The sequence below is a fragment of the Podarcis filfolensis genome, assembly GCF_964270895.1.
Source record: "Podarcis filfolensis genome assembly, chromosome: 1".
Classification (NCBI taxonomy): Eukaryota; Metazoa; Chordata; class Lepidosauria; order Squamata; family Lacertidae; genus Podarcis; species Podarcis filfolensis.
Window position 1 is genome coordinate 56,012,071 of NC_139604.1, and position 23,385 is coordinate 56,035,455.

Consider the following 23,385-nt stretch of genomic DNA (forward strand, 5'->3'; position numbering starts at 1 on the left):
TTCATCTGTTTTATTTTCCATTCAATCTCCTGATTGATCAATTTTGAGTATTCTGCTTGGTGGAATTTAATTTCTCTCAGCACCTCCTTGGACTTTGGTTTGGTTCTCAGTTTTTTCTCTCCTTGGTGTATTTTCTCCAGTATTTTGTCCTTCTTTCCTTTCCAGAGTTTTTTCTTAATTATATTCTGTTGTATCAGAAACCCTCTCATAACAGCTTTGCTTGCATCCCAAATCGTTCTTTTTTCAACTGTAGTATTCAGATTTATCTCAAAATAATCCTTTAATGTTTTTTGGGCCTTTTTCACAATCTCTTGATCTCTTAGTAGTGTGTCATTCATTCTCCATCTGAAGGAACCGGGTTGAGTTAATCTAAGTTCTATTTTCAAGGCGTTGTGGTCGGAGCATGTTTTTGGGCAGATTTCCACCTTTTTAGTCTTAGGTGCCAGCCCCCTGGAAGTCCAGATTTGGTCGATCCTTGACCAGGACAGGTGGGCCTCAGAGAAAAAAGTTCCTTCTTTACCTAGGGGGTTCTTTGTCCTCCATATGTCGATCAAATCCAGATTGTCAGTCAATTCGAAAAAAGTTTTAGGCAGTCTGCCGTCTGATGTTAAGTTCTGGTTGTAAGACTTATCCATATGTGTAGACACCACTCCATTCATATCTCCCATCATTATGATGTTAGCATAATCCAGATAGTCCAGCAGCGTCTCATGCAGCTTCTTGAAAAATTCTGATTTCCCGTCATTTGGGGCATAAATTCCTAATATCAATATTTTTTCTCCTTGGGTTTGAATTTCAATTGCCAAAATTCTTCCTTGTTCATCCTTAAATAAAAATTTAGGTGTCAGGCTCTCCTTGGCATAAATCACCACTCCTCTTTTCTTTACTTTGTCAGACGAAATAAATTCTTGGCCTAGTCTTTTATTAACCAAAACCTTCCTGTGGAGCCTGGTCACATGGGTTTCTTGTAAGCAAATAATGTCCAATTGTTCTTTCTTCAATATGTGAAATAACCTCCTTCTTTTCTCCGGGGAATTTCCGCCATTTATATTCCAACTGAGTAGCCGCAGAGACATCCTGAACTATTCTGCCACACCTAGAGCGGTGTGTCTTCTTTCTCCTCTGGTTCCGAAGGTGCAGGTGTTGCTCCACCTGGGTTGAGTATAGGCCAATTAGCTGCTGCTTCTTTTTGGAGATCTTCTCCGTGGTCGTGCAGGAACTTTTGTAGGTCCTCTGGTGATCTTATTTTAACCTTCTTCTGTTTGTAAGTAAATGATAGCCCTTGTGGGAACTCCCACCTATAAGGAATTGTGTTGAGTCTCAGCAACTTAGCCAATTCTGAATAGGTGGCTCTCAAGTCCAATAACTGTTTAGGAATATCTCGGTAAATTTCCACCCTTTTCTCTTGTATCACAATTGAGTTTTTGAAATGTAGGCCTAGTATTTTGTCTCTCTCTTCCCTTGATCTCAAAGCTATTAAGCAGTCTCTGGACCTGTCTTTTCTTACTAATCTTCCCAACCGAAAAGCCGATACAATTTTGAAATCACTTTCTTCTTTTAAGTCCCAGAACTTTGTAAACTCTGTAAACTTTTGACTTCCGGAGGCGGCGCGAAACCGTGATGGCGGACCTCTTCGAGCTCTGAAGAGGGGCACCGCAGAAAAGGGTTGTTCGCGACGGCGCAGCGGCAACCCATCAAGATAAACCACGGGCAGAGTGAGTCCGTGGCCGTGGGACCCGGCGGGCACCTGGAGCGACCCCGAAATCACAAAAGGAACCCCGTAAGGGGCTCCGGAGTGAAGGAGGGGGAGCGGTGCTGTGGGTTCATCGCTCTTTCTGCGGAGGCGAAGCCGCGCGGCTGTCACGGATGAGCGCTGACCTTTCTTCCAAGAAACATCGGGCTGAAACATCAAACCCGTGAGTAAGGACCCAAGATCCTACAAATTAATTTGGAAAATTTGGCTAAAAACGGGAGACGAGAAAGAGGAAGTCCGTCTTCCGGCACTGCTTTCAAGATCAAAGCAGACGGTCTAAAGAGCGGAAAGCGCTGTGAACAGGGAAGCTTTAAAGCTTTAAACTGGGACTTTCGTGCACACTTGAATTTTCCTTTTAAAGAATAAATACAGCATAAATTTGACCTGGAGCGGTCCCCCAAGGGGCAAGGGAAGATTCTAACCCCAAATTCCCGGGTGGCCGGGTAAAGTTGTTTAAACTGCGGAACTGTTGCAAACTTCCAGATACTTTTGTAACTGGAGAGTGTAATTTTGAGCTTACTTAGCTGAAGTGGATACAATTGCAGGCACCTTGCTGGAACTTTGTTACATGTTTAAAAGTGCCCTGCAGGACTTTTTTCTTAGTGTGCTGGAACTAATTTGCCTTTAAAATTGTTTTTAAAGTTGGAACAAAGGGACTTTAATGGCGGAAAAGTTATCTTCTTCTTACTAAAACTTTGGTGGCACTCCCCCTAGAGGACATTGGGAATATAGAGGCCTGGGAAAAGTTTTTCTGTTTATCTTCTCTCAATAGACTGTTTTTAATTTTGGGCTTGCCTTTCCCGTGGGACTACAACATTTGACCTTGAACATTGACTGATGAGTGGCACAGGAAAGACAAGAGCAGCCAAAGCTAAAGAAGCTAAGGAGAAAGAGAAAGCAAAAAAGCAAGCACAGCTTTTGCAAACAACTTTAACTCAGGGACGTAGATTATCAGTTCCAGCTGTGCTTGCGACACAAAAAGTAGAAACCGAAAAGCCTGAAAGATCTGAAGAGGAAGATATGGCAGCAGGAGGAGCTGAGGGAATACTGAAACAAGTTTTGGAACAATTGTCAGCAATAAATCAAAAAATTGATAACCAATCAATAAAAATTGATCAAGCAACATCCTCGATCCAGAAATTGACAGATCAGGTTTCCCAACATAACCTAGCAATTGAAAAATTGCAAGGAGCAACAGAAGAGAATCGTAAACTGGCAGGGGAAGCCGCTCAAATTGCAACATCAGCTAAAAAAGAAGTCGAGGAAGTTAAAGCGGAAGTCAAGCCTCTCCATAAACAGATAGGGGACCAACAAACCTATCTCTCGTTGGTGGAATTGAAAAATCGCGAGACCAACCTCAGGCTAAGGGCAGTCCCAGAAATTGAACAAGAAGATCTGATTGGACTTTTGACAACAGAGTATAGAGAAAGAGGTTATTAGCACTGTTTGGCTCTAACTTGAAGAAACGACATGTGTTAGGAAAAAATCTCACCCACTGTGTGGGTGATTGAGAAGAGCTGTAAAACAATGCCAGAAAAATAAGAATTTGCTGTGAGGGTCAGGTCGTGAACATAGCCAGATGTTCTGCTGGGGCTGGTAAGAGAATAATTTCTGGATATGAAAACTCCAGCATGCCTTGAGAGAAAACTCAATGTACTTTTGTTTGTAATTATTTCCATTTCCATTCAAAACGTACAAATGTGCAGTGGCGTTGGGAGGCATGGAATGTCGATCTAGGAGGCTTTCCCATGGAGTAGAGGAAGAGAATTTGCAATGCAGGGAGGGGGTTGCAAGAGAATATGGTGGGTGTTGGGCTCAGTGCAACTGCGTTCATCAGTTTCAAACATTTTCTCATGAAACTTATAGTGCAATACTATGCCTTGGGAGAGTGCTGTTGTGCTCAAGTCTTGCTTTCAGGCTTCACATAAGCATCTGGTTGGCCACTGTGGGAATGGGATGCTGGACTAGATGGGTCTTTGGTCTGATCCAACAGGGCTCATCTCATTGTCATTGCCCCAATGGCCATGCTGGCTAGGGCTAGTGGCAGTTGGAGTCCAGCAACTTATGAAGGACACCATATTGGCTGCCCTTGGTGTATAGGGTTGTACATTAAAGATTGCCTTTTCTTTATGGCAGCATTTGGACATAATAGCTAGAATGTTTTTTTGTTGTTGTTAGGAAAATGAGCTTAGTTTCATCCTGGACTTAGACGCTCTTTCCCACCTCTCTCCTCATTCATTGTGGCTCTGTGCAAGCGTCCAATTCCATTTTAGATGGAGTTTAGTGTGTTGCAATTTAGAGTGCTGTCCACAGCCTAAACTGCAGATAATCTTAACTATGGTGAGTTTGAAACAAACCAGATTCATGCACGTACTGCAGCAAGCATGACACTCTATGAAAGGGAAGCATGCATCTCCAGACACTCACTGAACATGCGCCAGGGAACTGAGGTCAGTTGCACCTTCCTAGTTCATGCACATCATATGTCACCTTGCACTGGAGATAGGTATCGTTTTTTCACCCTTTATATATTTGGGAACGCTGACAGTAAGTGAACAATGATACAGCTTGACAAATACAATTGCCATGTGAAGTATCTGCACCAGCATTTTCACCTTTTGGAGCAGGGAAGGGACAAAGAAAAGGTTGGTGCAGACATCATGTGCTTGGGCATTGTGGGGAACATTATGGGCAAACACAGCAAACTGGAGTCTGGAATTGGAGTCCAGATCAAGGACACCAGACAGGCTGCTGTGTGGATGGCACCAGCTGTTCCTGAACATATCCTGGGGAAAACAGCTGGTGCAGGAATGCCTTTAGAAAGTTTAGGCTCAGTATAGTTTATTTGAAAGTGGATATGTATACTTCTAGTGGTTGAACAGAAATTAATTCAAATTGGATGTACCCTACAAAGAGGTCAAGAGGTCATTTATCCCAATTATATCCTATGTATCCTATTTTACCAAGCCACAGCTAATTTTTTTATCTATAGCTGTGTCAGAACTGGAAAAAATTGAGGTGTCAGGTCACTTGGTGCCTTGAAATCTGATGGCAAGGGCCATCAGAAATTCAAAATATTCTCACAAACTTACATGTTCTCCTATTGAGTTGCCTGTTCCTCGAGTTTAGTGCATTACTTTGTTTCCCTTTATGGTTATCTGAAGTTGTGGAGTCTTCGAACCCCTGAATATTATGTGGCATTCATTTCTGGGGCAACCCAGTCTGATGAATGGTATATACAACAACAACAACAACAACAACAACAACAACAACAACAACAACAACAACAACAACAACAGAATGTAGGAATGGCAGTTTTGAAGGCTGTTGGGGTGGGGTGGGTTAATTTCTGGCAAAAATTTAAAAAATGAAAGCGGCAAGTGGCCACACCAAAAACTTCATAGATACAACTTTCTGTAAAACACTTTTTTTCTATAGTGATACTACAGTTATTTCCCTATAAAGGAGCCTTACCAAGTAGGTGCTCTCCAGATGTTTTGGACTACAACTCCTATCAGCATGGGTGAAGGCTGCTCTATAGGGATATACCTTTAAAATATACCCTCCTCAAGCCATGCCGTCATGATGTTTGCAGATCCTATTGCCAAGGCAACTTGTTTCCCCAACTCCAGGGAATGATTGCCATTGTGATTTGTCATCTTTCCTACGGCCAGGTGTTCCACAACTGAAACTGCAGCCAGGAAAAGTTTTCTATTCAAGATGACTGACGGCTTTGTACATGGGAATTACGTTGTGGGTGGGGAATGGGAAAGATATGAATCACATTTTTCTTTCTACTCACTGTCATTCATATTATCAGAAACTGGCCTGCGTTTGTCTTTGAGCAGCGCAGCACTTTCCTGCTGTAAAAACTTGAGTGTCACCTCATTTTACAAGCAAACTAATATGGAGGTGACTCGAGGTCAGCATTAAGTCCAGAACACCGAGCTGCATAGATATTTCATCCTTTCCCTCTCCTAGCCCAAGTCTGTTCGCTTTGCTAGATTTCTCTCTCACAGCTGCACACATTAATGGGAAGAGCTTTCCCTGGAGCCCAAGCAGCAGGGCCGTGAACTCTGGAGTGTGGCTATGGTTTTGGATGTCTGATCTGTTTGAGAGCCTTTGCACACAATACCAAAAGGAAAGAGGCATTTGCAGTATAACGTTTGGAGAGACCCATGTCTGTAAATACATTGCCAACAAATACCTTGTGAAACTCCCAGCTATCTATTTATAGGAGTTTGCAAACAAACATATCCCCTTCAAATGTTTTGAAGCAAAACTCCCCCCTTTTTTTAATTGTGTGAAAAGCCCTTAAGTCTATTTCGTGTAAGAGAACATTATATGTGCTAGGATCTCTTCCAAGGTTTTGGTGCAAACACAGCTGCTTCGTTTCAACTCCCAGAAAATGAAGATGGGGGAAAGATTATTATACAGGTGGAACTGGAGGGAAATTAAATTGCAGCTTAAGTATTGCAGTGTGCGAAACCAGATCTGTAGCAAAGTTTTACTGGCTTCAGTGACTTCTTAGTTTTCTTCATAGAGCAGGAGGTTGGGTTGCGATCAGTGATGGAGATGGCTATTCTTGTCACCCTCAAAAGGCTTAAATAGCGGGATTGGGTGGGGAGTGCAAGGCTAATCTCTTTCCCTCATATTCAAGAAAGTTTTTTTTATAGTTAATTAATCTGTACCAATAGGCACACGTTACAGTTGTCACAGGAGTGCCACTGAAAATGACCTCATTTTAGTTTTTATATTTTGCTGGAAGCTGCCCAGGATGGTTTTCCAAGCCTTGCCTTTTGCTCTGATTCAGTGGTCAAGAGCAGCTTTTCAAGAGGAAAGCACCAGGGCAAACAAAAAAGTGCTTGTACACAGAGCTTTAAATTGTGGACCTTTGCCTAGAAAGTGTAGGGCAAAAGGTAAATGTGGATGAGCCCTAAGACTTTGTAGAGAAGAGTATTGCAGGAATAAGACTATTATTATTATTGTTATCATCATCATACAAATCTGCATATTTGAAAGGCAGATCTCACTGGTGACTTCATTACCCATTGCTCAGGATTCACTGCCCCATCTTAATCTGTCCACTGATTTTTCGAGTTTCTTGAATAACCACCCTTTTGATCCTGATGGTAACCGTCAACTATGCTATCTCTCTGCATAGTTAGAAACTCAATGAATGTATCTATGTGAATCTTCATCCTTCATTTAACGAGTGGATAAAAATGGCAATGAGTGGCATCCATCCTCTTGGGGCTAGAGTGGGAAGGGAAGCAGGCTTTGCTGAGTTCACATTCTCAGGATGAGTTTTCCAACTCAAGTCTTCTGCAGAGCCGCAGGAGACTTGCTGAAGGGATTTCCAGTTGTGGTTTGGGAAGACTTTTTCTTCCTCTAAGCCAAACAAACCAAAACAGCACTGAACCAGTTGTTGGTGTTAATTAGTCCCTATTGTACAGCCACTGCCAGAAAGCAACAGATGCTGACGTTATGGTATGTTTCATATAAGCCTTGAAAATCAATAAAATGCTATCCCTATGGAACAGGAAATAATTTGAGAGAGGATTTTGAACATTTGCCTTTGATGACATGGTTTTCAAAACAAAGTGCTAGCAGCCATGACTGTCGTTACAGTGGGAAAGAAGGCTGGCCCCTCAAGAGTTATTTCAGGCCCTTCACTTTGAATTTTCAGCCTTAATGTCAACAGTAAGGAAATATAAATCCATGGGAAGTATAAGGAAAAATGAAGTGCAATATTCAAACCAATTGCTCAGGGCAAGATTGGATTAAGTTGCCTTGACTACTGTAAACTGTAATGTGGTGTATTTGGGACTATCTTTGGAAATGGCCAGGAAACTGCTAACTTATTTTAAAGTACAGCGGGCTACATACTGGGATTGGCCATTGCGAACACACGTTGCCAGTACTTCAAGAATTTCGCTAGCTCCCAGTCTACTTCCAATGGCAATTAAAAATGTAGGTGCTTCCCAGGGGGTGGACAGAGACCTTTTGGCAGGAAGCACTGCTGCCCCCACACCCAAATCCAGGCATGTGCCCCAGCAGTGTGGGAGGAGACCAGGGGCAATGCAGCCGCTCTGCAGGAATGCCCCCTTTGTGCTGAGAGTCTTGGTGAAAAGGGAGCGTTCTGCAGAGTGTTGCTGCTACACTCCTTGGCTTTGACTTTGGGCTGTGTCTTCAGCTTACCCAAAGCCAAGTCAGAAGCTGCTGCCACTGAGGCCAGAGAAGGGTGACAGTTGGAAGAAAAGAAGTGGAGATGCAATGGCGGCAGCATGGTTGTGGTGGTCAGGATCTCCCTGCCCCGCCCCTGTGGAGCATGCTGCCTGAGGCAGGCTGCTTCAGATTGCTTCGTTGGTGCACGATCTGGTGCCATGGTTCTTCCCCTTTAAAGGCTCATACAGCATGGGACCCAGCTATCCGAAGGGCAGCTGTTCCTGTATCAATCTGCCCATGCAGTGCCATCTTTAGAGGTTGTCCTCTGGGTACCACCACCATCTGAGGAGAGGTGGGTGGTGACCGGAGAGAAGGAGGACCTTTTTGATAGATTCCTATCACAGGAAGGAATTTTTGCCCTTTGGGCACTGGCTAAAACAGTTTTATTTTGCCTGGTGTGGTTGTTTTTAGCTGCTGCTGTTCATCATTGCTATTGTATTTTATATTTTATGCCCTGGAACTTTGGCTGAAGCCTGTCACACACATTTTAAAGGACGCACGTTCGTATGTATGAATTTGCCAAAGCAATATTGGGAGTGGCTGTGCACTACTCCAGAAGCAATATGCCTCTGAATAACACTTGCTGTTTGTGATTGTGGCATGCTTTCAGGCTTTCCGCTGGTTGTCCACTGTGAGAGCAGAGGGCTGAACACCAGGAGGGCTGTGTGTTGCCTCCTGCTGCTGTGGATGTAGAAACTCACTAAGAGCCGAGTTCACGGTAGAACAAACTTTATTTTTGCTGAGGTTTGGGAGCCTTCACAGAGTAGTAATTAACTTCTCCAACTAGGTCACACCGCTTTGTCAGCTGTCCAGGAGCTAGCTGCCTGGGTCATAGCTGTTTCTCTTGAATGGGGCCATATTCCAAATATTTAGTTGACAACACACATGTTACAGACTGCTTAATTATGTACTGAATTCTTCCTACCAATTCTCCCTTACAAATACTGGATCTATTCTCTTCCCCAAAGTCCATCAAGGGTAAGCAGCCTACAGAAGTCAGTACTGGCAAGTGGGAGAAGGGTTACAAGCCCCACCCAGTTATGCATTTCCCCCTGCAATTTCTCTCCCCTCGTCTCAACATCACCATTATGAGACAAATATGGGGGAGTTTGTCATAAATATGTAGTGTTGGCCTTGGTTGGAAGTGAGTGAGAGCAAAAGCACTTGGGTGACTGATAAACACATAGGGCCATGGCACAACTCATGCTAATAATTCTGTATTTTACTAAAATGATTTAAAGTAATCCCTTTATTCTCAACATATTAAGCTACTTGCATTCATGATTTGCATTATCTCTCATAATGGGCCATGCCCTTTGTGTCTTCCGGCCCATGCTGTCACAAAAACGCCAGGGAATGGCCTGTAGACAGTCCATACACTGGTTGTATTATCTGAATTGCATTGAAGAAAAGGATCGTGTCATGGGTTGGGTGGCTTATTATGTATTTAAGTACCAGTAATCTAATTGAAATGTAAATAGCTGCCTAGAAAGAGGAAGAACAGAGGGGCTGTTCAGCTTAAATTTGCTTTTTCCAAGGCATTGCTGGCTCCAAGTTTTTGTGAGCCTTTGGTCAAGAGAATGCCAGGGCAGATTCACATTTAATTTGTTTTAGAATATGCTACAACAAAATGTACTATCAGTAGTGAACGGTATATGTGTACTGTATAAATGGACATGCATTTCTGCAGTAAATGCAGAGGTTGGGGGCCATTCCTGGTTCTACGTTTATTGCTGGGATCCTGACATTTAAGTGAACATTCACCATTCAAAATTGCCAATACCACACACACTTTTTGTAGAGCTGTCACCTGTTTGAAGAAATGCTAAACAATTAACCTTATGACCTTTAGCTTGATTGATTTGAGTGTAATAACTTATGAGTGGGAAAAGTTCTAAAGAAAACACACACATTTTCTTTGATTTCTGCTGATGCATGCGTGTATCACAGCAGCTATTATGTCTAATAAGAATGTACAATTGTTATGAATTATTGTAATCCTAGTCACCCAGCTTTTCTAATTGTTCCATTGTGCTTTGTTAAATTAATGCCATGGGCAACCTCTCAGGGTAACTAAAACAGATCAGCTAAACTAATGCATCTGTGCTGTTGTGCTGCTGTAATCTGATTAGTAAAATGTTCTTTGCACAATCCAAAAGATAGCATAGGATGGAGCCAGAGACGTACCTAGGCTCCCTTGTGCCCTTGGCACCCCTGCCATCCCTTGCCCCCTAGGCAATCATTGGCTCTCTTTGTCTTTCTTCACGATTTTTGTGCCCACCCATGGCAGGGGCCAACCTAGCCAACCACTAGGTACCCCCCTGGATGGAGGTCAAAACTCATATTAACCACTCTACATTTTTAAAGCTTGCCCATAGGCTTCCATTTAAAATTTCACAATATTTTTTTTATGAAGCTATAATAATCATGGAATTCGTCATAGGGCAAATTCTTCCCCAAAGCATTACAGAGGCAACTTTATTCATCTAGTGAAAGCTTCCCTAATAAAAACCAAATCGTTGAACTGTGTTTAGTTTGTTCGGGGTGGGTTTTTTTTGGGAGTGGTGATAAATTGAACAGCCGTTCTGAGTTCTTGAAACATGAAGTAAACCAAGAAGGAAAATAGAGCTGGTTCGCTCAAGATGGCAGGTTTTCCATGCAGTAAAGCATGGCACAATGTAGTGGGCTCATGCATACATGCCTTCTGCATATATAGCATTTAATGAGCATATCTGTTTAGGCCATTCTTGTGTGTGTACAAAAAAGTGTGTTTTGAAATTATTATCTCAGATAGGTACTTGAAGCCAGACACTCTTTAAGTACATGGAAGCAGAATGTTGTGATCATACAGTATTTTATTCCTTGAAAATATTCAGGATCCGAGAGACTTAGGTTGTTGAGTTATGGTACTGAGCTCACCATTGTTGACGCTTTCTAGCGAATTGTTTATTGCTGCTAAGTGTAAGTGCGATGGCTCCTTAGTTCAGCTTTGCAACTGGAGGCATAAGCTGCCTTGAAGATAGTTGGTGGCGGTTTACATTTCTTTCCCACCCTTCACCATGACGTCTCTGGGTGGGTTACAACAATTTAAAAATAAAGTACTAAAAGCATTTAAAACAATCTACAGTCAAGAGAATAGGCTTGATCCTAAAATATGTTTATTAGGTGTGCATTCTTACCTGCACTGTGATGTACGCTGCATACTTGTTTTGAGAGATAGGGAGGTATCCAGCTAAACAGTTCTGCCAATGTATACAGTTTTGGCTGCACAGTGGAACGTCACACCCCCCCCCCCCCCCGTGGACCTCCTAAATCTCATATGGTTTTCCTTTCAACCCTTTGGAGCAGATTTAGCGAGGGCACGGGGGGGGGGCAATTAGAGGGCCCTACACTAGTGGGTCTTTAGTTGGGTCCAGTCCACAGTTTTCTGCCTTTCAATGTGGATTTGAGCCACATCACTGATACTTGGAAGGCTCTCCTATATGAATGTATCCATACTGTACTGAACAACAGTGTCTTGCTTATTTCTGAAATGCCTTTTTTCCCCTTCACCAGAAAACTTCAGCACAGAAGTTGGCCTCTTGGAGCTGATTGGAGATCCCCCACCAGACCAGATAACCAAAGTGTATGGCCCAGACAACAGCCCTGGCTATGTGTTTGGACTGGATGCCAACACTGGACAAGTGGCACGTTACCACCTCCCCAGCCCTTTTTACAGAGACTTCTCGCTCTTGTTCCATGTGCAGCCCACCACAGACAAAGCAGGGGTCCTTTTTGCTATCACGGATGCCTCCCAGTCAATCATTTATGTTGGCGTGAAGCTATCAGAGGTGAAAGATGGAAAACAGCAGATCATCTTCTATTATACGGAGCCTGGCTCTCAGAACTCCTATGCTGCCGCTGCATTCACAGTGCCTTCCCTAGTCAATCAGTGGACTCGCTTTGCCATCAGTGTGGAGGATGAGGAAGTCGTTCTCTACATAGACTGCGAGGAGTTTGAGCGGGTCCGTTTTGAACGCTCGCCTGATGAGATGGAGCTGGAAGATGGCTCAGGGCTTTTTGTGGCACAAGCTGGAGGAGCTGATCCCGATAAATACCAGGTGAGCATGGACTTACACCAAGGTATTATTTTCAGTGAAAATGGTCACAGGCTGATGTGAGTTCACAGTGTACAGAGAGTGTTGAAATACATAATTTGGCCTTGTGTGATTCAGTAGACCAAGGAAGTGGGAACAAGCAAAATAAAAATAAAAATCCGCTGACATGTTGTTGGCTTACCCAAAGTTTCTATCAAGGAGCTTTCTCCTTGGTCTTGTACTCAGGCTGCCTCATCCTCTAATTTCCCATCTGCATTTGCCTTTTACTAGTGAGAAAAGAGGCCCAGTAAGGAGATGGCAATTCAGAGATACAAGAATAGTAAGGTTTTCCCCAGTGAATTATTAATTTGCAAGCCTACCAGACATCTCCTGGGCATTGATCTGTTGTGGGATCACTCACTGCTTTTTATAGAAGCTTCTGTTTATTTTGGGATGAGAATTTGCCCATTCTCTTATTTATGCACGCAAGGACCTCACCAGAGCATGGAAAAGAGCCTCTAGTCTAACTAGAGGTTCTTAACCTGTGTGTGGGTTTCCTTTGATTTGATATAGATCAAATTCAGCATGCATGATCATTATCTCATTTTCTGGAGAACTGTCTGTATATATGTGTGTTTTGTGCAGCTGACAGATAGTCTAGTTCCCATGTTTGGCAGCCTCAGCAGACCAAAGTTAGCTCAGTAGTGTAATGTTACTGAATATGATTTCCTGGATGTTTCAGCTGCAGAATGTAGGTTAGTTTGTAGAAATTTTGATTTTTGTGGTTTTAAAAACTTTTTTGCCTGTACCACAGAGCCTAGGACTTGCCGATCAGAAGGTCGGCGGTTCAAATCCCTGCGACGGGGTGAGCTCCCATTGCTCGGTCCCTGCTCCTGCCCACCTAGCAGTTCGAAAGCACGTCAAAGTGCAAGTAGATAAATAGGTACCGCTCCAGTGGGAAGGTAAACAGCATTTCCGTGCGCTGCTCTGGTTCGCCAGAAGCGGCTTAGTCATGCTGGCCACATGACCCGGAAGCTGTACACCGGCTCCCTTGGCCAATAAAGCGAGATGAGTGCTGCAACCCCAGAGTCGGCCACGACTGGACTTAATGGTCAGGGGTCCCTTTACCTATATGCTCATTATGCACATCTATCTAGGAACACTGAAAGATATTTCGATTTTTCTTTTTTAAAAACAACAACAACAACAACAACAACAACAACAACAACCCAATGAATTGCCACTGTGAAGAATCTGATGAGGAATATATGGAAGTGATTATAGCCAGTACTTATAAGTGACAGTGGCAACTTCGTCTGTCTTTTGAAGTCTATCCTTCTTGCGGAAAGAGATTTTTTTGTTAACTTTGAGAAGAGCTTTAAAATTGAATCTGAATAATCATTCCAGTGTATCATCCAGAGTGAAAAACAAAGGGGAAGTAATTAACATTTTTCACCATCAAGTTCATTTCCAGACACTGGCTTAATTTGTCAGTCTAGTGACCCCTGTGATTCGTACTTGGCCCTCCCCACTGAGATCAAATCCATTGCTGCATTCTTCTTTTGTGGGTGGTGGTGGTGGAGGAGGGTGACCAGAATTTTCTACAGCTGATGTCTGCAGACAAAAGCATGGGGTATTTCTACCCAAGCCTTGTTGACAACTGATTAGAAAACGTGATAAATGCTGCTTTTGCTGCTTTTCAGCACAGATTGCCTTGGGGAGCAGTTTTCCCTGCCCACTCAGTAACAGATGTGGATATTCATATGGGATACACACAACAGATACTTTCTTTAGACCGCTGCTACCAGAATGCAGGAGGAATGTGAAACAGTAGCTGCAGGTGACTGAACAAGAAGTTCTTACATGTTCTTACATAGCACTTTGGTAAACTGTGGAATTTGTTCCCATGAGAAGTAGTAGAGGCCACCAACTTGGATGATTTTAAAAGAGGATTATATGAATTCATGGAGGACAAGGCTATCAGTGGCTACTAGCCATGATGCTTACATATGTTCTGTCCTCACTGTGGGGAAGCAGTATGCCTCTGAATACCATTCACAAGTGGGGAGAATGCTATTGCACTCAGGTCCTGCTTGCATCGGGTTGGCCATTGTGGGAACAAAATGCTGAACTAGACGGGCCGTTGGTCTCATCCAACAAGACTCCTCTTACAGTACAGTACAAAAGCAGTACAAAAACATTTGATGAGACATAATGGGAGACTAATTTATTTACTGGAAAGAGCAAGGGAGCAGTAAATGCCAGCAAGTATGATTTTTGAAAATATGTGTCAACTCTGGTTTGTTTCAAAAAACAAAATCGGGAGGAAACTTTTATTTTGCACCATCTGCAAAACAGACCGATTAGAACACAACTCATTACCCTCCCTGTCCCAGGCATCCTGCCTGTGAGCGTAAAATCAGACTCCAGATGGGGAAACATTTCACGTAATAAGTCTAAGGGTAACTTCGTCTTGGGTCAAGAAGAGGATTAGAGTCATCCATGGCCTGCAACAGGGTTTGGATGGAAAATACAAAAATAGGCTTGACCCCTGTGAGTGTACACACGTTTTTGCGTGTTTTCAAAGATGATGACTAGTTTTACTCTAGAGCTGTGCCAGTGAATGTTTATCCATTTAGAAATCTTTCTGAAGAGGTTGTTTGGAGTACTGTGGATCTGGTGTAAATCAAGAGTTTCAAAATATGCGGTTTATTTATCCCCCCACCTCGAGTCTTTGTGCACCTACCTTTCAAAAGCAGCAATTCCAACTCTATATAATGTACAAAGTTTATCTCAGGGACTCTTTCCCAGTTAGGTGCTACCCAGGTTCCCATGCCATCTTTTCTTTTCTGGATGTGTGGAGAATGGAGCCCCTTTTAGCTTGGAGGGAGACGAAATCATTTGAGGCAAAAGGGTGTGGTCAACATTCACACACACACACACACACACACACACACCAGTGAAGGCTTACATAGGGAATCTGCATCACACAAAGACAGATATTGCCACTTCACTTGGGGTACAGCAGAAGGCATGTGCAGCCTCATTTAAGCAGTCTACATTTGGAAAGTTAAGGGTTTCTTTAATTCCATAAGAGATGCTTTGGTTCAGCTACGCTCTTTACTTGGTTCAGGTATGACTGGTACCCTCCATCAGAAGTAGTTTAGCTTCTATTTCTACCTGAAATGCCCTCACATTGGTGTGTTGTGTGTTGCAGGGTAATATGTTTATGTTGATGCACTGATGCGATGGGTGATACCATATCATCCAACACTGTTGAAGGGCACAGTCAGTACTACATGGGGTTCATACTAGTTTGTGCAGGATGCCAGTGAGATGCCAGTTAGAATGAGCCTCAGTTCCTTGAGTTTAGACATAGCTTGTTCTATGTTCATAGAAGTTTTTACCCCCCTTCCCAGTGAAGCAGGTAATATGTGAGCCTGTGGCTCATGCAGGCTTGTTGCTAAAGTTAAACCATGGTTTGTCATTATATCTGGATTGAGCCAATGTGAACCGGAATATTCAATTCCATCACAGTGAATTGTGGGTTGACCTACCACAAGTCAACTTCGGATCACAGTTTATGAAGTTAGTTTGTTTTCACTGATAGTTAAGTTTCACAATGATAGTTAAGATTAATTGCAGTTTAGGATTTGGATGGAATGTTAAACCATGGTTAACCTAAACTGGAATTGGAAGCTTCCAATCTCATCTTCACCGCCACACTGGAGGATGTGTATGGAGGTGCACATGAGCTTAAGGCTCACTGTGGCTTGTCTTCATGCCACTAAAACATCATTTAGCATTACATGCAGACAGGGCATATATGTTTGGGATTGAACTTTTAGGAAAGAATTTGTTGTGCTTCAGATGTATACAGTAGTTGCAAAGACTAAATAAATGCTAAGGAAGTGTGGATTATCTTCAGGAATGCAAACAAATAGTAGCATCCTAACAAAGCTAATGGATGAAAGATTGTCGAGAAGATTCTACAGCTTATAAACACATGCAGCATTTTCTTCCTTTAGAGTGGGAAAAATAAGGGAATTAATATTGATCACTCTCTGTTCTTGAGACCAAGGATTTGGCATAGAAAGAAACTTCAAATCCTAGTCAGGAAAACATAACCATACATAGGCTCTGAAATCCAGATGTTTAAAAGAAAAATTGGGAACTTGGACTTCGGTATACATTTTAAAACGCCCTTGGCCTAGTGCTGACTTGAAACAGCAGGGTATGTTTCACAAAAAACCCACCTTTAGCCCCATTCTCCCATGAAATGCACCTCTTTCTTTTTCTTGTTACAAGTTTTTATAGGAGTTGCAAAGCCGGGTGAACATACTTAACCTGCTGAGAAGTGAGGTCAAGAAACATTGCCTTCATTTTGATTTGGCTACATAACATCATCGGAAAGCTTTTATGACATTCCTGCAGAACTGAATGTGATAACATTGTGCTGCCTATAATATTATGGTGTGTCTGGAATTGCTTCTGGAACAAGCATGTGATGGTTTGTTTGAGGTTGTTTTGTTAGCCAGTGCTACATATCAAGGAAAGGACCAGTTTCAGGGAGACAGTGAATAGCATACCAAAAAGGTAATCAAAGGGGCTTGTGAATATTTCCCCCTTGCAAAAGATTATGAGAAACCCAAAGCTGGCCCATGTGCTCCATAATAACTGCTGCACCTTGTTTCCGCCAGTACCTTCCTTGTTCTCTTCACCCTCAAAATGAAGATTTGAATGATGAGCAGTGGGAGGATTTTAGAGAGATCACAATAAATTGTTTTCCTGATTTCTTCACAGAAGGCTGTCCTGTCCTTAACTGCTCTCTCTTAAGAATAAGAGCACCTTGTTTGTCTGTTCTCCCCACTTTTGGTCGTGCAGCTACTTGAAGCTTCTGACCTGTCCTTGCCTGCCTCCTGTTTCTACTCTCTTGCCCCAAGAGCATGAGGTGATGATGTATTGTGTAGTGTATTTACAGTGAGGTGAGGTACGTAAATCCTGCACTTGAACATAAAGGCCTGGCAGTCTCCCAGGTGAAGATCTCACTGTGCATAGAAGTGTTCACTTCTACTGGCAGGAGCATAATACACGTATGGGAAAGGAAGGGAGGGGGTCAGAGTTGTGGCTGTGTCAAATTGGTATCTATCAAAAAGGCAAGGAGAAAGGGTTAGTGGCAGTCTTTAAATGTAAGACCGTTTTAGAATGCTGGTGCTTTATAGTTCTTGTTTCATACATGATCAAGAAAAGGCAGTGCTGCTGTTGGCTCCCCAATGATAAATATGAGCTAAGTGTGAGGAGTGGTTGACTGCCTCCTTCAATTCTGCTCATCTACTGTATTCAACATCAGAATCTATACTATGACTGTTGGACCCACTATTGGTCTCGTCCACTCAGTTTGCTGGAGCCTGTCTTTGCATGCGGTGGAAGTCCCAAACTTGCCAAGGGTTTGAAACTCCACAGCTACCCTCATGTAGTTTATCCAGCCAGTTGAATCCGCTTCCTGGGTATGGCTGCTGTTGCATGCTGACATTTTCTAGGAGCCGCAGGTGAGAACTGGGTGCAGGGTGGGGACCAAAGGTGGACAAACTACCCCAGAAGGACGACATCATGTCCCCCATCAGAGGTGCCACCCCTCCTCTAACACCCCCTAGACCACAGTCACATCCACTATACCTCGATTTATCCTCCAAATCACACTTTGGATGTTTGTTTGACTCAAGCCATTGCATAAATGGGTCTTCAAAGACTGCTCCTTTCTAAAGGCTCTCTGAGCTGAGATTTGATTTCAGGTTTCCTGAGACCAAATTAAAGCACTGCTGTACCACAAAATTGGTACTACCTTGGCTATCCATCATCTAGAGCCATCAAGTCAGGAGAATAGAAAGATTCAGCATTGTAAGTCCTCTGATCCATCACTGGCGAAGAGGCAGTAGTGAACTGGTAGTGGAGATACCTGGAGCTTTTAGCAATATTTCTTTGCAACTAATTTTTTTACCACACATGCCTCATTAAAACCATTGCTGCATGTAAACAGGAAAGAAAGGAACGTGTGTCATTGGTTCTTAGCTGATGTAAGACCGATCAATCTGCTGTTCACCAAAAGCCTTGGTTTGCTTCAATTCTCAGAAGTTAGGATGGAATCTGCTGATCTGCGCTATTCCTAAATGTTCATAATTTTTGTTGAAAGCAATCTCTATGTAAGCAATTTCAGTAGCCACCAGAGAGGCTGAGGGAAGCAAAGGTGATCTGCACAAATTAAAGCAGAGAATGTGTGTGGGTGCATGCATTTGTAACAGTTTACTGAAATATGCTTTTGAGTTACGGGACAGGCTGTTTTCCTGCAAATGAGGGAGTTGGTTGGCTTTTGCAAGCATGGAAGATGGCAGGGAGATCACTCCTGTTTGCATGCTCTCTGTGTTATGAAAAAACCTTTGAGAGTCTACTGCAGAATAGCTTTGAAGGGGCAGCTGCACACATAGAACTTTGGGTAAAAACTTTATCTTGTCCTCCTCTGTGGCTTTTGTCAGTGACCCCCATTAAATTGGCTCAGTCGGCAGGCTAGAGCAGGAATGTTCTGTTAGATTTAAGGGGCAGCTTGTTGGCTGATGGTCACGCTGTGCTCTCAGCTTCCTTCCAAATTGTAAACTCAGATGGAATGAATCCACTGTAGAGTTTCATCTAACAGATGATCTTTTTTTAATTGTGCCTGGAGAAGATGCATCCCTCACCCCACCCCTTGGCTCTGGAGAACTGACATTGCCTAAAAGCCACCCCTTTGTCTGTCTAACAGGCTGATGAATCACAAAATATGAATCACATTATAGGGCTGCATAGGAACAAGTCATCACCTCTTTGCCTGCAGAGCAAAGGTTCAACTCAAGCAAGGAACCAGTGATCACACTGCAATGTAATTATTAGTGGTACCCATCAGCCTGATTTGAAGTGTAGCTTTATCTCAAACTCAGTTATGGGCATGAGTCGCATATTTGTTTAAGGGGGAAAGCTAGTGTCTCCCCACATATTTAAAATATTTAGGTTTGCTTTGGATTCTGACAAATGTGAGCTGGGTGAATGGGGGCATCAGCTTCACTGTAACAGTATGTGGTGGGGACAGAAAATGTTCACATTTCTCCTCTAAACATTCCTTCCAGAAGTTTCTTTCTTTCTTTCTTTCTTTCTTTCTTTCTTTCTTTCTTTCTTTCTTTCTTTCGTAATTCTCTATCTGTCAAAAATGATGGAATAAAGTTGTTAAAACTGCTTTTATAAACTAGACCATAAAGGAATGAAACTGTCTTTTAGTTCATTCTTAACTCCTAAGATCTGCATGTGTGCCCAGGACCTAAGTGGTTAGGATGTTACATGCCCACAGCTGCTCGTGATCGGCATTGCAAAACACGGTGCAGCCTTTGGAATGTATCTGAGGCAAGTAAGGCAGGTGTGAACATTGTAGCATTCAGATATTGGGTTGCCACACTAGACATTACCCCCCCCCCCCGTGTGTGTGTGTGTGTGTGTGTGACAGACAGACAGACAGACAGACAGACAGACAGACAGAAACTCTGTACCACTCCACATGATACAGCTTGCTGCTGGTTTGCTTCTCAGGCTGCAAAGATTCAGGGGAAAAAATGATAGTTCATATGAGACTTGTGGGTCCTGGGAATGCTGAATCTGTGTGCTTGACCACCCCAAAACCTTATTAGAAAGAACCATAGATTTTTAAGAGACCAGAAAGAAATATAAAGCCCATCCCTCTGCCACAAGGGACATTACTTGCCAACCTCCTTCCCACATGGTTTTTGTTCTCCTGCCTTAAATAATTTACATTGGATGCTAAAGTTTTGATCAGCGTAGGCGGGATATCTCTGGTCTGCAATGAGAGATCAATGAACTGTTCGCTTTAATTAGAAGTGATACAACAACCATTGCAGCTTGTGCCAGGGGGACTCTGTGGAATAGAGCCATTGCCATTGGAAATATGAGCAAGCTGCGTCTGTGTTGGAAATGAGTCTTGGCTTATAATCAAGTAGGAAATGTAATCAATCATTAGGGTGCAGGCCTCAGGGTTGTACTCCCCCACAAATGGGAGTGGTGCTCTCTGCTTCATGGAAGCTAAAAAGGTAATGATGCCTGTGTTTCTGGTTTCGTAGGGTGTAATTGCAGAATTGAAAGTGAAAGGAGATCCTCACGCAGCTGATGTCCAGTGTGAGGAAGATGATGATGATTCTGATATGGTAAGTGATTCTGATATGGTAAGTGGCTCAGGATTTGACCATATTAAAGCTGTCGTATATTGGGGTGGTTCAGACATACTGCTACGAAACCATAATTTAGCAGTATGAGAAGATGTGGTTAATCTTAACTATGGTTAGTGGAAACAAGCCAAATTCAAAAACTATTGCTTATGAAACTTAACAGAAACTTCACAGAAAATAGTTGAGATAATACCACAGTTTAGGATTCAGATAATTTGCTAAACTGCAGTTAATTTGAAGTGGAAACCTTCGATCTTCTCCTTGTGGCAGATCAATAATCAGTCTAGATCAGTATTTTCTGAAGGCATACCTCTTTAGCCAGGCTTTTGGGAGGGAGTGGTAAGAGGCTAGCCAGTCTCACCTTGTTTTTATTTTTCATTGTTTTTGTGTGTATGTGTTACGGTTTTATATTTGCTATTTCTTTGTTATTTTTATGACGTATACCTTGTCCTGGGATTATGTGATAAAGGGCAGGCTTATAAACTGCACTAAAAAATAAATAAACCCTCAGTTTGGCAGACTCTCACAATGCTGTGGTTTATCTGACACCACAAAGTCAGACCGCATGGTGCCAGATAGGCAGTAGGATTTGTGCAAGCTGCTCTGGATAGTCTATAGAATGCAGAAGTTTAAAGTAACTTCTGAAGAAGGAACTTCTGTTCTGAAATGCACTGAGCTGTAATAAACCTTAATTATTGCCAATTTTGAGAACTAGTTTCTCCCTTTTGCATTCTTTCTGGTACAGTGGTACCTTGGTTTAAGAACAGCTTAGTTTATGAACAACTTGGATTAAGAACGCTGCAAACCCGGAAGTAGGTTTTTGGTTTGTGAACTTTGCCTTGGAAGCAGAACATGTTCCGCTTCCTGTTGAGTGTGTTCCGTTTGTAAATTGAGTCCCCCACTGCTATGGGAAAGCACACCTTGGTTTAAGAATGTTTTGGTTTAAGAATGAACTTCCGGAACAGATTAAGTTTGTAAACCAAGGTATCACTGTATATGTGCCTCCCACGTAGTCAAAACGACCCGCCTTCCTTTCATGGAAGGAGAAGGATGAAGTAAATTAAGGAGTTGTTATGCCAGAATAATGTATAGGAATCCCTTACTGTGAAGAGGAACCTCTTGGGACTTGATTCACAAATCCCAGGAAGTCATTGCAAAATCAGAAGATTTGTGCTTTTGAGAGATTGAGGACCCTTTTGAAAATTTCTACTCTCTTATTAGACCATAGAAAGTAGTGTGCTCACTGGATTAAACTATTTGGTTTCCAGGTCCTCACTTGTTAGTATTTCCATTGGCCAGTTAAAATATTTCTCATCTTAAAGTCAACAAAGAGCAAGACTGCAGTGGTGTTTGTTTATGCAATGAATTTCTATGCCACTTTTCTTTAAAACAGAGGCTGCTTACAAGTTTAACAGACTGTATCTGCCACTAAGATATTTTATCATAAAACCCAAGCAACTTAGGAAACCATTCAGTTAAATGCCTTGAAAAAACCATCTTCGTTTGCCCCCAGAAACCCAGAAACATCTGATGGCAATGGGTTCCTGCAGGAGGGTGAGCCATAGGAAGAGAATAGTTAAAAAGCTCTGTCACCCACCTGCCGCTGCTGATTTAACCTGGTTGGCAGGGATAGAAGCCTATAGCAGAGACCCTCCTTGCCCACTTAAGAGAAGAGGTAAGCTTGTAAGAAGAAAAGGGTTCCATAAATGTTGAGAGAAGACACCACTTCACAATAGCTGAATGTTGCTTGAGGATTAGTTTTCTGCATATGGTGCAGGCACATTGATATATTTTTACATCAAACTTCTGTTGCTATGCTCTAGCCTGGCTATTGCATTCCATAGGGGTTTTTTTTCAGGGAAACAATTGACTATGCTGTACTGAATGCATTAATCAAGTGAGTTCAACCATCCTTCATTTGCATCCTCTGCTTACCTTTATCCTTCATTTAAACAAAAACCTCTTTAGATATCTGGAGATGGTGGAAGTGGAGCTGAAGAAAGGCCACAGCCGTCGGAAAAGGAAAAGGTAAAGGTAAGTTCTAGTCCGTGTTCCTGATGTTCCTCTGCCTTGCCTTAACTTTCCATGCTCAAATGTACTTTCTGAAATCCTTGTGTGAGTTATCCTTGCTGTTAGGGTTGATGCATACGGGGTGCCTATTATTATTATTCACTTTTATGCTCTGGTTGTGACAAATGGGTGGTCTCGTTGCACGACACCACTCAAACCCACACCGAGGAAATTGATAATGTTCCGCAAAGTAGTAGCATCCACTTGTGGTGAGCGAGTTGGATGACTCATTTGCCACAAGTATGGAGCTGCTGGAGGCAGAGGAAGAAAAGTGGTCCTTATGAACTACTCGATCACTTGTGTCAGTGTTACTACATTTCCAGCAGGGAAATGCAAAAGATGTGTAGTGTAGCAAAGAAGAACCACCTCTAGCCACGACGACAGCAGAAAGTTACCTATTTTGTCTGTTACCTTGTGGTTAGAACCTACAGCTGTGCAGTGTGTGGCATCAGTATATACAGAAGAAGATAAAAAGCAAGGATGTGTGAGATGATTAAGGTTACCGTCAGAGGCAACATACCTGTGGACACCAGTTTCCAGGAATCGCAAGTGGGGAGAGTGCCACTTTGGGGCTTCCCATAGGCATCTAGTTGGCCAATAGGCATCTAGTTGACGCCTTCTGTTCTTCTGTCCTGTCCCATGGTACATGGCACTTTGCTATCTTTCAGTCTAGTTCATGCAGCAGAAGTCGGGGGGGGGGGGTAAAAGTGATACTGAAGGTGCACTAGAACTAGAAAAACAAAGCTGAGAAAGAGAGACCCTTTCTGAGCTGATATCTTTCTTAGTGCCCTAAACCACAGGGTACCTGGCGGCATGTCCTGCTGGAGGGCATGATCCCACAGCAGATGCTAGCATGCAGTCTGGCAGGCCAACAAGTCCAAGGTTCAGTCAGACTAGGTTCCTGCCTCTGCAGCTGATCCAGGGATCATGGCACCTGCAGGTGAGCCCCTCGCAAGCACAGTCCCGTCTAAGTCAAGGCCCATCAACATGGGCAGTTGAG

The 23,385-nt window shown here is 42.8% G+C and overlaps 1 protein-coding gene across 6 annotated transcripts in view; it reads left to right on the forward strand.

Moving 5' to 3' along the window:
• Nucleotides 1-23,385, forward strand: part of COL18A1 (collagen type XVIII alpha 1 chain) — a 156,520-nt gene that overhangs the window by 88,221 nt on the left and 44,914 nt on the right. For 4 of the 6 annotated variants that reach the window (XM_083611263.1, XM_083611264.1, XM_083611262.1 and 1 more), the window contains 3 exons: nucleotides 11,537-12,081; nucleotides 20,211-20,294; nucleotides 22,284-22,349. In XM_083611263.1, coding sequence (XP_083467389.1) covers nucleotides 11,537-12,081; nucleotides 20,211-20,294; nucleotides 22,284-22,349 — 695 coding nt within the window. The remainder of the gene's footprint in view (nucleotides 1-11,536; nucleotides 12,082-20,210; nucleotides 20,295-22,283; nucleotides 22,350-23,385) is intronic. The other 2 variants (XM_083611265.1, XM_083611260.1) reach the window with 1 other exon arrangement.